The sequence below is a fragment of the Camelina sativa genome, chromosome 9 (genome assembly GCF_030686135.1).
Source record: "Camelina sativa cultivar CO46 ecotype springtype chromosome 9, ASM3068613v1".
Classification (NCBI taxonomy): Eukaryota; Viridiplantae; Streptophyta; class Magnoliopsida; order Brassicales; family Brassicaceae; genus Camelina; species Camelina sativa.
The window spans coordinates 31,478,977-31,495,706 of record NC_141888.1 but is presented as its reverse complement, the minus strand read 5'-3'; the positions used below and the strand labels follow the sequence as shown (position 1 = coordinate 31,495,706).

Genomic DNA, 16,730 nt, shown 5'->3' with positions numbered 1-16,730 from the left:
AGCAAATCTAAACTCTCAGTGAGCTTTTCACTGCAACTGGAACTGTTTATTGCTTTCTCAGTACAATTCATTATTATTCCACCAACAACAGTCATATTCACTCTTCAACAAAACAATAGAAAAGGTAAAAAATAGAGATCCAACGTAAAATAAAAATAAAAGCATAGCTTAACAAAACACAACCACTCACTCTTCCAGTAAAACGATACTCGGACTAATAAAGTTCGTTGACAATTCAGAATATGTAACAACATCTCAGAGACTTGTAATAATTTTGAGTCTTTGAAAGCTTATACACATCTCAATAAATCAGAAGTAAATATTATTAATAACGAATCCAAATGTAGTAAGTAATATTCTTGTAATTTACAAAAAAAAAAAAAAGTCATTATCGCTTAACAGTGGCATTGAATATAAAAAGCAAAAGCAGAGACATATCAAACAAAATCCGAATTAGTCAAGCACCAAATCTTGTTCTAATCATTGTGGTTAGGATGATCAATCACCAATAACACTAATCAGAATTTCTTACTATATATTTTCTAAATAACCATTACTGATTTTCATACGAGTATATCTCAGAGTTTAACCTAGGTTACTAGCTAGATTAGCCTATGATTGGATGCAACTCGTACAATGGTCTCTTCGTCTCCAAGCAAGCGATTCTTTTTTTCCCTTTTATTATTTCTCGTCCTATTACCAATGTATATGAAAACTAGCAAAAAATTTACATAAAAATATCCAGAGTAAAAAAAGATTTGCTTACTCAGGAAGAATAAAAGAGCTGTAATCAGAAATATCAGAATCTATCAGACAATAAAGATTAACATTCTCTTTTTTCTTTGAAAAATATGCATTCTTAATATTTCACTTGTAACTTTGTAAGGCATCGAAGATGAAGTTCGAAATTAACTCTAATCTATTTTGATTTGCAAAAATGTCCATATTTCTTCGGACCGAGGAGGATTAGGAAAGATAGTATGTACGTTATACACCCACAGTTTAGGCCCAAATCTACAAAAAGCCCTATGCCCAACGTTACGTACGATAAATAATGGGGGATGCATTTGATAATCGTTTACCTTGAATCGACCGACCAACCATCAAACTAAATCTTGGAAAATTCCAAATGTAACCAATCAAATTTGTTGTCCGTCAGTTACATCAGTGTTTATTTTTAACCCTTAACACAAAGAACAGCTTGCGAGATCACGACGGATGATGTTTACAACTCAACACATAATTTAAAGTACTATATATGGAATGATTGGAATCACGGATGACCTAACTTACACAGCAGAACCTCCCAAAAGCTTGTATTGATAGTAATCTGCAAATACTGCATAAAGACGTTTTCAAACCTAACTGTAATCCGGGATTATTGTCTGAATTTTGATTTCTAGTGTCGTTGTATATCTAGCCAAATTATACCAATAATATTTGCAAATTTACTACTTAACTCAAGTGTTTTGAATATTGAAAAAAAAAAAGAGAATCCATGACACAAATCTACCTCACTTGCCTTCAAATATAACCCATGCGTATGTTTGATACATAAGAAAAAGCTAGCGTTGGTGCTGTTAAACTTCAACTTTCAACATGTCACATATCAATGAGACCAACATTTTAGGAAGCAATTTTGATTTAAGATTTTGATCGATACTATAGAACCCTTTGAAATAAAATCTACCCACTTTGAACTTGCTTGGTCTAAATAGGGAGTACTCCATCAAGAAAATGATAATCATCCAAACTAAATACACGTTGTAGTTCCAACACAGTATTTACCAATTTCTGGCAGATCTTAAATACTATAGATAATATATCATCGAATCTTTGCAGCAACAACTGCAAAAGCCTCGTACACAACTAAACCACTTTATTGTATAATACTATTTGCTCGCACAATTATTATCCCCTTTTCATACATTAAACTACAATTTCACACACTTAAGGGATAGATCATAGTTCGATTGGCACTATAATTAATTAACCTTTAGAAATGAGATTCATATGTTAGAAAATCTTCTCTAGGAAATCAGGTTCGAAAGATATGTATATAACAAAAGTTAAGAAGTCTCATAATTATACCTGTCACATACGCATCACATCATCATCTACTACATTTAGAGAAGCATGATCCGAAAGTAGAGATCTAATCACATATTAATATATTATAAAAAACCCTGGACACACAAAAAAAGGAGGAGGGGTTGGATTATACATGAAGATGAGTCCTTTGATTAACCAACGGACAAAGAGAAGGGACATAACCAGATGTAACCGAACATAAAACAACAGACATATGTAAGCACTTTCTTTGCATTTATGACTCAGCTTTGATTATTTTAGAGAGTAAAGAGTCATATATTCTTTGGCGGTACAAATATAACCCTAAAACCTAATCGGAATTTTTTGTTCACGATCTATACATTGGAGAAAGAGTATAACAAAAAAAAGGGAAAAAGACATAAGGATTCAGTTTATCAGTTGAAAGCACCATATACATACATCAGTACATCCGTCCACCTTTTTCCTACATCATTCATTGTCGTTAATTTCATCAACAAAATGTTCATACGCACACAAATATATCAAAAATAAAAATAAAAATATATATGCTTTCATTAAACATATGCGTCGATCAAACAAAAATTAACATATGCATATATATATATATACCTTTTGCTATAGGATTCATCGCAAGTCATTATTGGAGGGATAAAAAGACATGTTGATATGTATTTCCGAATAGAAAAATATGAAGAAGGAAAAACCCTAAAGAAATAAGTCATTTAATTGCCGCTGCAGCATCATCAAGATTCTCAAATCAAATAATATAGGTTCCAAAGGAGAACCCATAAAAGAATCTGATTTCTGAATCTTGAAGATGTTGCAATAGCAAACAATGACTGCCACTAACTTCAGAATCTGAACTCATCATCACAATAACCCTAAAGACTAAAAGAGATCTGAAGACGAAAAAAGAACAAGGAAGATATGAGATTTTAGGGTGAAGAAAGTAGGAAAGGGTAAAGAGTTTAAATAGAGGAAAGAGAAAGATATCGACGGACGAGATTTTCTTGACATACTAGAGAGAGAGAGAGAGAGAGAGGGAGAAAGATTAGGGAAACAGTTGCACATCGTAATCGAAGATACCAAATATACCAAAGCTCATTAACCCTCACTGTGGCCATAATTAATTAAAAAGGTAAATCTGAGTGATATAAAAAAAAGAAAGAAATTGAAGAGAGTAAATTAATTGAGCAAAGTGTTATAAAACAAAGAGAGAAGAGAGATGCTTTGCGTAGTTCACAAGCATTAAGTTTTGTGGATCGATGGAAATTGACACATTTGACAGCTCCCTTCCTCTCTCTATCTCTCTCAGTCTCAGTCGTCACCATTTAGGGTTTAGGGTTTCCTCAGACGTTTCCTTGCTTTTGGTCCCTCCCCTTACAGTTTCTGCTTCTTTCTCTCTTATATTTTTTTTTATTCATATTAAATTATTGTGACTTTGAAAAACTTTTTTGTGGGTTTTCACATTTTCATGTTCATTGTTCCTTTTTAGTTTTTCTAAAAAGTGATCATCTTTGCTATTTGTCTCATCGAGCGGCGCTTGCTTTTTTACCTCCAACTTCTCTTAAGCCAATATCCAAAAAAATTCACTTAAAGAGTTTCCTATTGAATATTGATAGATTAAAGAAAGACAACTCTACTTGTAAATACATTAGACGACAAAAGTATGCAATAGTCATCAACTTTAATTTGTGTCATATCATACATATATTTTCAAAAAGTCATCAACTATAAATAAGTTCTTCATCTGATATCTTCTGTTATAAACAGTAACTTTAAAATCACTTACTCTTATAACGCATAAAATATTATGTGCATGTTTGACTTCATTTAAAAACAAATCGATTTTGTTGGATCGTATGAGATCCCATGTAATTAGGCTTACTGTTGTGCTAAAAGCTTGCAAGGACCTATTATTTCGGCGTCTCATTTGTGATCCTTCCTCCTACGCAATTTATTGGAACTTGCTGATTTATTAGGAGAATTGTATTGCAAAAAGTTTTATTAAAAATAAAATAAAAAGACTACAGAGACGCTCAGACGCAGATGCAATAAATTTCAGCTTTAAGTATTCAATAATTTATGTAATTACTTAGTCGGTTAGAGACATATTGGTTTATTATTTACTACCGGACTGGAAACAATATGAATTACGTTTTCTTAATTATCATGTATAAAGATATGATCAATTTTTTCCTTTTTTCTTTTGAAGTATGACCAAAATGTTGATCTGTGATCTACAATGTAAATTATGGTCATACAAAACAAAAAGATTTAGCAATTCGTTTTTACAAAACGAAGTGGACTGTGGACTTCCTCTTTCTTTTTTACAACTTCATACATGTACGGCATTATGCTTGGTGACTTGGTGTTCTGGTATATTAAATGATTCTCCTGCAGGTTCAATTTCTCTAATGATGACCAAAAAAAAGTATACCATAACAAGTCCAGATATATAGTTGGGCATGAGCCCTATAGGCTAATTAATTTTCATTGAATATACATAAGATTCCTGAGATATGGACTCGTCTAACAGCTACTACTATATAGCTATTAATTGCAATTGCATAACTCCAGATTATTTCTTAGCTAGTACACGATAAATCTTATGCTGTCAGAAATATATTGGTGAGAAACGAGGATGTGGTATGGCACAAAACCCTAGTGTTGCCCACATAATGAAAACTTTACATTATAGTAGAGATTTTAAAAAATGTAAGTGCGTGCGTATAATAAGTTAGGACGTACCAAGTTGAAGAATAGAAAGAGAGAAAAATAAAAATAGAAAAAGAAGATACACGAAGATAGAGGAGGAGATGGGACATTGACGTGGCTGCATATGCCATAGAGTACGGATACATGAGAAGTGGAGCCAAAGAGCCTATCCTCCTCCTCGTACGGGACCCTTTTTATTTCTTTTTAATTTTTTATTGTCACATCCATCTCTTCATGTCATAATGTGTACACCAATGTTTTCTTATCGTTTTCTATATTAACTATACATACCCTTTGGTCGAGTTACAACCGGTTCAGTCTCGAAGTTTTTGTAATATTGTTGAACGTATATTTCATAAGTTCAAGAATATTTTCAAAAATTAGGAGCTTATCAGTATATGTATATTCACAGTTGAATTTCAGTATTTTTCGCAACCGTGATTCAATCTACCTGTCGTACTTACTAAAAAACGGTCTTATATAGTTGTCACTACGTGTTAATTAATCCCACATATACCTAGTAGCATAGTATATTTAAAAATTGAAGATGTAAAGTGATGGGAGACTATATATACTATATACATATGCGATGACAACAAAAGAAAAAGCTTAGGATAACACACTTACACACATAACCCTAACTAGTAACTAATCAAATTAAGACAAATATGTTTCTATAGTACTAATAGAAAGAGGTTATGATTTTAAAATCTAATTAAGCTCGTCTCTACAAAGTGAGTCTCTCGTGACACATTAATTGCTTTCAAACCAATACGAAAGAACCAATAAAACGATTGGTTGTGGAAATTAATAAATGTAAGAGGGTACTACTTCGTAGGTGTGTATAGATAGCCCTTAAATTTCGCTGACAGTTTTTTACACAAGGAAGAAGAAAAGAGAAAGTGAGAGTTATAATTTTAGTTTTAATTATTACTCTGAAATGAAAATATATATATATATACATAGTCTATTCTTATTAGCTTTCTTCATTTGGAAAACCCTTTTGGGCACTCTCAGCCTCTTCCTCTGTCTCCTCGTATACCTCTTTTCCCCTCCTCTCCAACTCCTTCTCCAAAATTGATTAATTACATCATAAATGACAAACTATTACGTCCATTATAGTTTTTTTTGTTCTTTTTACAATTACATTATACCACCATCTTCCTTAACAGCAGGAAATATAATAGTATATAAGACTGTGTTTATTATATAGGAATTTGTTTACTTTTCGAAAGTATAAATATGATGACATGCTAATTACTTAGACTTAGATCATCGCTACCCATATTTTTCTTACATCGATGCTTCTTTTTCATTTTTTTCTTCTTGAATGTTTTGTTATGTTCTTCCAACAGTAAGAGATAATTAATGTTTTGTAAAAAAAAGAAAGAATTGTTGCCTTTGGATATTGCTAGTAGTTAAAACATCATAAGAAAACAAAGCATATTGCCATTATGATAAATTAAACACACTGTTTAAGAGATAAATACATCAACACTCTTTATGTGAAGACAGAAACCAACATATTTTTTTGTATAGAAAGTTCTAAACATTCAAGCTCATAAATCATAATCTCTTTACATTTGAAACTGTGTATGATTTGATCCAGCAAAACCAACTCACTGATGTTGTAATCAATCTTCTCAATTTGATATTTCAATCTCATGATTCTGAAGATTTTTATTTGCAAGATCTTTACATTAATTGACAGACGCAATAAAATTGAGTTACTGACTTACAGCTGAGTGTTAATTATAATACGTTTGACGATTTTATATCAGTAATCCATTGTTTGATATATGAATAACATAATTATAAAACACTTTTCTTTCAGCAATTTCAGTATTTGATGAACTACATACATGATCATAAACATATCTCTTTATACTTCCACTTATACATGTAACCATTAAGTAACATCTTTATACACCGACCAAAAAAAACATCTTTGTATACATGACCAAGTAAAATAAGTACATGTTTTTTTTTAAGTAAAATAAGTACGTATGGAATTTTATGATTGGGCTAATTTAGTGTACAAAGAGTACAAGACTACTATTCCAGTATTCCTCCAATTGGTTCTTACTTTTTATAAGAATTGTTTTTTACTGAATCATCAAACTGGATCAGCAAAATACAAGAACAAGAAATAAAAATAAAAGAAATAAAATCTTATCTCGTCGTGAGATGGAAACCCATCGTGCTTTAAATTTTGCAGAAGAATCTCGTCAGACTCTGCATTGTTTTAAGGGAGTTAGTTATGTCATAATAATTATTCTCAACAATGTAAAAAGTATCTCTAGAAAAAAGCATAATAATTAAGTTCTTAACCAAAATATTAGAAACGATGTGACAAGTTTGATGGGTTTAGGGACGTGGCTAGATGTCTCTTTGATGTTTATCAAAGCCAACCGGAGCGGAAGATTCGATTAACTATCTATTTGGTCTACTTGTAGTATTGGCCTATTTCTATTATGCTTTTCCAGCTTTTAAAACTGTGTGATTTGTTTCACAAAGAACTGTGTGACTTTTGTCATAGCTTTTGTAATGTTCAGATTTTATAATTATTAAGAAAAAAAAAAAAAAAAAAAGTTTGATGGGTTTAATCGACAACCAAAAAGGATATAGAGAAAAAAAAAATGTAACCCTTTTCTATCAAAAAATTAAGTCGGTCAATTTCTTTATTTTGTGAACCGGAATGTTAAGCCTAAATAATAAACTTAACACTCTCTGTTACAAGGTATCGTCGTCTTGATTTAGGCTTTGAATGGGAGGACAGATAAATAGCAGATCACCCTTTAATACAGTTCTCCTATCACTAAGTTGCCATTCAAAAAATATTTTGCTTTTAAAAATTAATGCAGATGAACTGTGTACAGTTCATATTTTTTTGTCTTTTTGCCTGCTTAAACCACTTGATCTGCTCTGCATTACATGCTTTCTCCATTCAAAGCGTTAGTTCTTTATATGGCCTCTAGAGTCTCACTTTTCATGCCAACCTCCTCAAGGGTTCATTCATACTCAACGAACTTGGTATTGTTAAAGCCCGGAGTACGTCACTAAAATACTAGTACAAAATAGAATAGAAATCCACTTTTTTCTTTTTCTTACACCAAGTTTTACACATAAATGTATCAGATCTTTTCGAAAGTTATTCATGAAACACAAAGTAAATAAATTAAACATCGTCAACGCCAAAAATGGAGTACAAAATCTGAGTAGTTTCAAGGGAATCTGCATTGATGCAATAACTGCAGCAAAAAACAAAGACAAAAATTCATCAAACGTCTGAGAATAACGAATTTGTGTTACAAAATCACAACATAGTATATTAGTTCCCACACTTACCTCATTTCTTCTTCTTCTTAGTCCCAGGAGCTTTGTTTATGATGCTTTGATAGTATTGTGTGTAAGAAGCATTTGTATTTTGCTTTTCATGCTGCATAAACAAGTCTGCGGATTTTTGATCGTTTGGAGAGAAAGTAGCGTCATCTCTCTTCCTCTGCACAAACTCAATGTTCGACTCTACCTACAAACATATAAATAAAAGCCATTCTCACATCAAAACACTAAGCCAAGATTCTTGAACATATTCCCCAAACGGCAGTAGATGGGTTGGTTTGGTTGCTTTAATTTGTATAGAATTTACCTGCTCGATAAAGCGTTTCACCACTCGTTTCAACCCTTCCATATTGCTTTTCTCGTAAAAATATTTCAGCCTCATGATGGGAATAGTAGCAAGTTCTGGAAATGAGATGTGGAAGCTCCATTGAGCAAAGTGGGCAGCAAGCACTTCAATCACAGAAAATATGCACTGTTCTTGGAAATTTTGGGACTTTAACCAATTCTTGGGCAGCTGCAAAGCAAAGAATCTATTAGCTTACCCAGGGGATGATATATATTGAAATCTATTATGTAAGAAATTTCTACTCCAGAGCCTTTATGGTGCTAAATTTCTACCTTTACGGTTGAGACTGCGTCATGCTTCTTCTGTTCTTGCTTTTCACCATCATTTGTGGTTTTATATTCCAACATATCCCATACCAATGATGCAATGGGGATGAATATACCGCTTGTCCGAGAGAGATGATTGAGCCATTGAATACATTTAACCCTTAGGAGCAGGTACCGTGGTCCAATAATTAGTTGAGCAACTCCATTTATAACCTGAACTATGGTATAAAGCAGAGTCTTGAGATCACAATCCTGAACGTTGGCGGCAATAAAATTTACCCAGAGATCAACACAGTTTGTGTACTGCCCACTATGTATCTTCTCAACAGCTTCCTGCTTACAAAAATTGAAAGAGGCTAAGAAGACATATAAGAACACTCTTTAAGTAGAAGGGAAAAAGTATGCAAATACTAAGAAGCACCTTATTCTTTGTAATGAGAGCCATCTTCAATAACTTGGCAAGTTGTGTAATAGAAACAGAGGCCTTGGTATATGACTTCTGCACATCTTGAGAGCATAGCTCAACAAGAAAATCTCTGAGGAACAGCAGACGTTCTGAATTTGCCGTTGGAAAATCGCATTCATGTAGATAGGCTTTATACATGTTGACTAAGCAGGTATCAAAGCATTCCGAGTTAAAAACCATACTGATGTCTTTCAAGATTAGAAAAGCCTGCTTCGATAGAGTGTGTTCACCAGTTACCCACAAGTGGATAGATATCTGCACCAATTACACAATGAAATTTGACTTTCCAAGAAAACAAAGCTACATCATATCTAAATAATTTACTCAAGGATGTAAACCAAGAACTGTCAATGCGTCTCTCTAAATGCTAGTATTCTATCGGCGAATAGTATTCTATATATAAAGCGTACCTTGATCAATTTTTTCAGAAGATCTGGAAATGCAGCAAAAAGCACGATAGAAACTCTAAGTTGGGTAACAGCAAAAACTATTATCTCCGAGTCTGCTGCGTGCTTAACAAGATGCAATGTACTTCTTAAGAAAGATTTGACCAGTGGTTTTAGACTATCCCATTTTGGGTTGTTCTTCAACTTCAAAATCTTCTCCTTAATATTGGAGTCTGATAATCCCAGAATACTCCTGAAAGTGTGATCAGCTTTTTGGAGAACAAAAATCAAAACCTTTGCAAATGTTTCACCGTCTTCTATGTCATAGACTATATCAGGCTTAGCAGTTCCGGATGGTTCGTGCCCATAATAACATGCAGCTCGATACCAATTTAACAACCTAATTAATGCTTGAACAGACTGCTTCTCATCAACTAGGTCACAACAAGTGCTTAAAACAGATCCTGAGAGTACTCTGCGCTTCATTATATCTGAGCCAGCTTCGTCTACCAACTGCATGGGATGATAGATAGTTTCTTTCACCATTACTTTGCCATATAATAAGAGCAGGCTAACAACAAATCTAGATCTACCATATTTCAACAGTTTAAGAATACAAGTATCTGTTACCTTTTCATTCAACTTCGCAAGCTTTCTCCTCTGTTTTTTAAGCTCTGACATACTCTCTTTGCTCTGCACCGACATCTCATCACCTTCTGCTCCCTCTACAGCGGCAGAGTCCTGAACATAAGAAAATACTATGAATACTTGCTTCCATCACAGAGAAATTTCACTGAAAAACTAAGATTAATACCTCATCCAGATATCCATCACTATCTGAATCACCATCGTGGAGAACTTCATCATCATCCTTTCCGAATACAGCATCTATGGGTATATCCTGAAAATCTTCTACAGGGCATCTGAAAACGTATAAGCAAAATCACAATCACATGGTACAAGAAACTCGAACAGATTAAACTGAGCAGCTGTTTTAAGTAGCAGGAATGTACAGCTATACAAAAAAACTCTTACATCTTCTTAGGTTGCTTCTCAACCTTCTTCACCTCCTCTTTATCTCCCGCTTCACGTCGCCCATTTTCTGAACCACAGAAAGTTAATAACATTGGTTACAAAAGAAACCAGCGATAAGTAGAAACAAGGTACAATAAAAAAAACAAAGCTTTTCAAGGCTATATAGCAAAAAAAGCATGATACTTAAATAATAACTTACTCTTTGCAAATTTCTTTTTGAAGAAAGGCTTAAGCTTCCTGTTTCGTTTCTCAACGGACTGGAGATTTTTCTTGGCAAATTTCCTAGCTTTCTTCCCCAACTTACCCATTGGACTGCGATTGCAAAAGGGTTTCTACGTATCAGCTTTGATGCACAAGAAAAATTAATAACTTTGAACTCTCAATCCAGAAATTTGATAGACTATATCCCAATTTAACAACTAGGGTTTAGCAATCTCCAAATACGAGCTACTTCGAAATCGAAATTAACCTAAGAGAAGTCAAAGAAGAAGAAAAACTTACCCTTTAGAACCAAGAGCACAGAGGAATTGGAGAAGGAGGAAGTGAAGACTGAGAACGCGGCGGTGAACGATGAAGAAGGAACAAGTCCACAAGGGTTTTAGGGCTTTTTTTTTTTTTTTTTGGGTTTTAGGCAAGTGGGTGGGTTGTCAATACGGATCCAACTATCCGGGTCCGGGTCTTGTCTGACGTGGACAAGGGTTGGTTGCTACTTGCCTAATCGGCTAATCCTTATGGATATACAGTTTTTATATATTTTATAAATAAAATTAACATATAAATGTTTTTATATTATGTGATTTATTTGTATTTGAAAAAATGTTCTTAAAAATTAACCAAAAAAGTTGTTTATGAAGCGAAAACAATATTTATCTATGAAATAATATCGCAACCCTATTTTATGTATTTTACTGTATTATTTTTAGTTAATATATAGAATAAATAATTGACAAAAATAGCACAATTTTAAGTTTTTAGTCCAAAATTAGCACACACTTTTAAATGTTCCAAAACTAGCACAAAATTATATATTAGATATTAATAAAATTAAAATAGTGTCGATCGTGACATTGCAACCAACGTCTTCTCTCTCGCTCCTCCTTCTCACTGATTCCAAACCTAATCGCACGAACCCAATCGAATCTGAATTGAAGGTGATTCATGAAGTCGAAGTTAGTGAAACCAATAATTGCGACACTGAAGAGATCTGCTCTGCTCATCATTGGTGAAACCAATCCATTAACTACGGTATGAATCTGCTCTGCTCATCATTCGACCATCCTTCAGCTTCTTCTCCTTTGCATATGTTTCTGGGTTTATTGGAAATCATGGATCTGTCGTTGAGTTCCTTTCTAAGGTTCTAGAGAAGAATCTATAGGAATAAGCTTGAAAGTTTTTGTTTTTCTAACTTTCCATCTACCAAAGATCAATTGGGTTTTATTGTATTTCTTATGTTAGTCTAAATTTTATCCCCTCTTTTGAGAGTGGAAACTATCTGTCATAAAAGCTAGAATTGAAGGTGAGACTGAATATTTCTATGAGTTTATTGTTATGGATCTGAAGTCAGTAGGTAAAAGAATTGTGGAGTGGGATTTGAATGATTGGAAATGGGATGGTTATCTCTTTATTGCTACATAATTGAATCATGGTGGTAGCGAGATGATGGGACATCAATTTTTTCCTTCCAGGGAACTCTTTGAATAACTCTTCTTCATGCTCTGATGAAGGGAATAATATTGAGTTAATGGTGAGAAGTACAGGAGACGTTGAGAAGAAAAGGAGTTGTTGTCAAGGAGGTAATAATGGTGGTTGCAAGTCATGTTTAACAATCATTTATGGCTTATAGTTTGTTGGTTATAGGGTAGGTTAGTAGTGTATAAGGCAAAATACAATGGAGGAGGATCTTCTTGTTTTGGTCATCACAACTTTTGGGATTTCTGAATATTTAGGATCTTCATGCTAGGATCTATTTTAAACCATGTAACTCTTGTTCTATTTTGTTTTTTCTTGTGAAGAAATTTATTGAATTGCTGAGAAAAGGAACACATGAGGCTGCAATTGCTTGCTTGAGGACTTGTGTTTCTCTCTGTGCTTTGATGCTTACTTGGTACTAGAAAATTTCATCATTTCTTATTATATTGTCTCTTTTTTTTTTGTAACATAATCTTATGTTTTCTTAGATTCTTGATCTCTTTGTTATTATCTTATGCTTTTTTCTGGGATTGTCTTGCACATACTGTTGTTTGTTAATATGTTCTGCTCTTTTTTAGTTTTCACGTATGCTCTAAGATATATAGGTTCTTGCTTCCATCTTATGAAAATTCAGGAAGGATTGAACGAAATTCAAGAAAGTTTCTTTGATCTTCAGGATGACTTTCATAAAAAGTTTAGGAAGAACTGGAGCTGCAATAACACTCAGAATCAAAGACGAACGGTGCTCATACAAGATTGAAGGCTTCAGTTGCCATATGAGATCGAAGTATTTACAGTTTGATTCTTTGTATTCACATGGTTTTTGTTTTAGCATTAGGATTTTGGTTATGAAAGATAGTTTGGATGGTTTTCACCACAAGACTTGTTTTAAAGTATATTCAGGAAGGTTTTGTATTAATTATCTTGATATTTTTGAAGATAGCTATGTTTTCACCAGTAAACATATAAGAAGGATTTGAATGCAACATTCAAGAAGGATTCTCATATATTTATGAATGATTTCTTGAATTTCAGGAAGACCGTCATGAAAAGAAAAAAGAGCATTAGGAAGGAGTCATTGACGTTTAGGAAGAACTCTTTGAAATTTAGGAAGAAGGCATTGATGTTTAGGAAAATCTTCCTAAAACATCATGTTGGATATTTCTATTTGCTACCTTTATTGTAAAACACCAATATGTGCACATAATCAAATCAGTATACATCACTAATGAAGTAATATGTGATACAATAAAGCAAAACACATATAAAGAGATTTAGAAACACATTTTTCAAAAATTTAGGAAGGATTCCATAGCTTTTAGGAAGGTGTTCTTGAATTTTATGAAGACCTTCCATAATGACGAACTCAACTTCCACTCAAGTGCCCATTTTCCCATCTTCATCATCAACTCTCTGCTTTGTTCTTGAAATATTTGTCATCATGTATATCATCAATCACTTGAATTTAGAGCTGAAAACCTTATTCAACAACATGATCAGTCCATGAAATCAATTTTCGTTTTAACATATTACTTCAAGAGGTATCTTATATATCACCACACATTTAATCTAGTTCTGCAACACTACCAGATTAATTAACTTTAAAACCCCAAGAAACACTACCAAGTTGATCTTTACCATTAGCAAAACAATTCAAAAACTCATAGCAAGCTAGATACCTACCAATTTTCCTACATGTAGTGTAGTCATTGGAGATAAATAAAGTTTAAGCTTAATCTCAATAGTACATATAAGCCTTACACAAATTTAAAACTCTCACCATGTTCTTAAAGCAAAGGTGAAATAAAGTAATATGTGATACACTCATTTCTTTAGATTTAGGAAGGATTTCATATGTTTAGGAAAGCTTCATTGATATTTAGGAAGATTTTCCTAAATATTCAGAAATCCCAATAATGGTGATGACCAAACTAGATGATCATACTACGCCTCATCATCACTACTAGTCAACTCCATAACAGACGAAGTATAAGCCGAAGACATCAAAATGATGAACTTTTTACTCTTTACCAACTACTTTGTTCCCAATGACATTATATCAAACCCTTGATATGCAACTACTTTGGTATCCAAATAAGAGAGAATAGAACTCAAATACACATTTCAGCTTCAAGATTTTTACATTCAAACTGGAGCTCAACCCAAACTTAGATACGAAATCTATACGGGAACAAATATATTTCGCTCATCAAATCTAGTTTAGAGAGAGGGGGGAAAAGAAAATTACCATGAGAATCGAGACTGGTAAGTATGAGCAGAGCACAAGGAGATACACAACCATGGATTCATCTGAGGTCTCGTTCTTCTGTTCGTTACTCTGGAACATTCTTCTCTTCACTCTAACATCTTCGTCTCTTTGAAGATCTTTCTTATATTCGTTCGTAACACCGATCGTCTCTTACGTCCTCCATTGGTGTCTCGCTCTAGAGATTTCCTCTTTCATCTATTTTCTTCTTCAACTATTTTTGAAATCTGATCGGAATCTGTGATCGGAAGCTTCACCACAAGCTTCACCGGAGAAGAAGAAGAAGAAGATCTGAGATTAAAAGCTTAGTTTTTCCGGAAACTTCGTCGGATATTGTTGTTTTAATTAAGATCATAAGCTTAGATCATAATGCTAGTTTTGGAACATTCCAGCTTGTGTGCTAGTTTTGGAACAAAAACCCAAATGTGTGCCATTCTAGGGTATTTCTCTAAATATTACTCCTTCTGTTTCAAAATATAAAATGTTTTAGTGGAAACACGCATATTAAGAAATAATTGCTTTTAAAAGGTTTAACCAGTCACAAACAAGTCTGCATAACAGAAAATATAAATTTAATCCAAAAATTGCATAAAAAGTTGGAAACATCTTATATTATGAAACAAAAATATTTTTTTAAACATCATATATTATGAAACGGAGGGAGTATCAAACTTAAACGACAAAAAAAAAATAAACACTCAAGCTGCAAACCATCTCGTGAAATCTGTGTAATTACGGTCAGAATTTAATTTTAGCTATGCCAAAAGTTAAGTAGACCACACAAAAAACATCACACTGATGACTGATCAAATAGTCAAATACTATATTTTGAACTTGATTTTGTCTTATTGACATCTTCGATTCGATCTGTGATATCTTCATATGTCTTCTTCTTTTTTCGAATATACGACATTGTTCTTAATTTTTTTTTTTTTTTTTTTTTTGATAATCTTAACCGTTGTACTTGTACACAATAGTATGCACAGTTAATAGTGTTGAATTTAGATCGAGAATATGTTTGACACTTTGATCATGCATAGTTTATTTAAGTCAAATATTTATTTAGATACAAATTCATCATGTTTAAGCTAATTGATCAGATGTTCCTTTATATGATTTCATGTATTGCTTAATTTTGACTTCACAGTTAGCAATCTATACTTACTTGTATTTGAAGCCTAAGTAATTACCGAGCATGTACATGTTTGTGGTAATTGACATTGTTTCATGATTTAAACATATAATTACTGTTGCTGTGTATACATATATTTTTTTATATAATTAACACACGCATAATTATATTTTTTCTCAAAAGAGTATGAAAGGTTCTTGCGTACGTTTCTAAAAAAGTCGACACAACATGTATTATGTTTGATGTAAATCAAAGATTCCTTTATGATAACCAAATTCTAATACCATGTCAAACTTTTACTCAAAATCAGTTGATAATAACAAGCTCGATATTTTCAAGATGTAATATGGCTTCATATAACGAACTGTCAGGTTGAACCCGTTAAGTTTTGCAAGCACCAATATGACACAAATATTTTAAGTTTAACATTAAAACCAAAAAAAAAAAAAGTTTTGCAAGCGCAATGTGTTTACAACATTACATTGCGAGATGCTCAAATACGGCATCGTACGTCGTACATCCCCTGGTCCTTTGGATCAGTAGTGTGTCAGAAATGTTTTCGTAGAATATGTTGTTTGTTCGCATAAGTTTTTTTTCACATTAATGTTCAACTTTCAGTTTCCATACACTGTGTCCTGTGATAACATTTAATACACACGGACACGGACTTGCACTGCATTATAATGATTTAGCTCATCTTGCTAGCTAGTTGGAGATGAAAAATTGAGAATTGGCATCTATATTATTCAGAACAGAAATAAATATATAAAATTAAAGAAGTGAAAAATTGTTTTGTATATTACAACGAAATAAATGAAAAGACGAGAAATAGTCAGGGGAGAGTAGAGGTAGATGATAAATTCACATGCAAGTGGGTACGTATGCGTTCATGTGCATTTGGAAACAAATATACACGTCACTAATTACACGTATATACTAGCGAAATGGATCCTAGACTCCTGCCTACATTGTATTTAAGTGTTAACTAACACAAATACTATGATGACTTAT

At 32.9% G+C, this 16,730-nt stretch overlaps 1 protein-coding gene and 1 long non-coding RNA gene across 2 annotated transcripts; both read right to left on the bottom strand.

The window, feature by feature from the left end:
- Positions 1 to 2,149: 2,149 nt before the first annotated feature.
- Positions 2,150 to 3,415, bottom strand: LOC147939041 (uncharacterized). The gene is made up of 2 exons (XR_015565173.1): positions 2,683 to 3,415; positions 2,150 to 2,536 (listed from the first exon to the last, which is right to left on the bottom strand). It is a non-coding gene; the product is annotated as an uncharacterized LOC147939041 (long non-coding RNA).
- Positions 3,416 to 7,869: 4,454 nt separating this feature from the next.
- On the bottom strand, positions 7,870 to 11,226 carry LOC104712184 (protein REBELOTE). The gene is made up of 11 exons (XM_010429023.3): positions 11,134 to 11,226; positions 10,832 to 10,944; positions 10,633 to 10,699; positions 10,412 to 10,520; positions 10,228 to 10,338; positions 9,622 to 10,110; positions 9,167 to 9,466; positions 8,752 to 9,078; positions 8,441 to 8,647; positions 8,140 to 8,320; positions 7,870 to 8,042 (listed from the first exon to the last, which is right to left on the bottom strand). Exons 2-10 carry the CDS (start codon positions 10,938 to 10,940, stop codon positions 8,141 to 8,143), a joined length of 1,899 nt encoding a protein of 632 aa, XP_010427325.1. The 5' UTR covers positions 10,941 to 10,944; positions 11,134 to 11,226; the 3' UTR covers positions 7,870 to 8,042; position 8,140.
- Positions 11,227 to 16,730: the final 5,504 nt, after the last annotated feature.

Excerpts from the sequence above, each read along its gene's own strand:
- LOC104712184 (XM_010429023.3), bottom strand. The coding sequence starts at position 10,940 with ATGGGTAAGTTGGGGAAGAAAGCTAGGAAATTTGCCAAGAAAAATCTC. Across the intron at positions 9,467-9,621 it reads TTCTGAAAAAATTGATCAAG|ATATCTATCCACTTGTGGGT; the intron begins GTACGCTTTATA and ends TAATTGGTGCAG. Across the intron at positions 8,321-8,440 it reads TGAAACGCTTTATCGAGCAG|GTAGAGTCGAACATTGAGTT; the intron begins GTAAATTCTATA and ends ATATGTTTGTAG.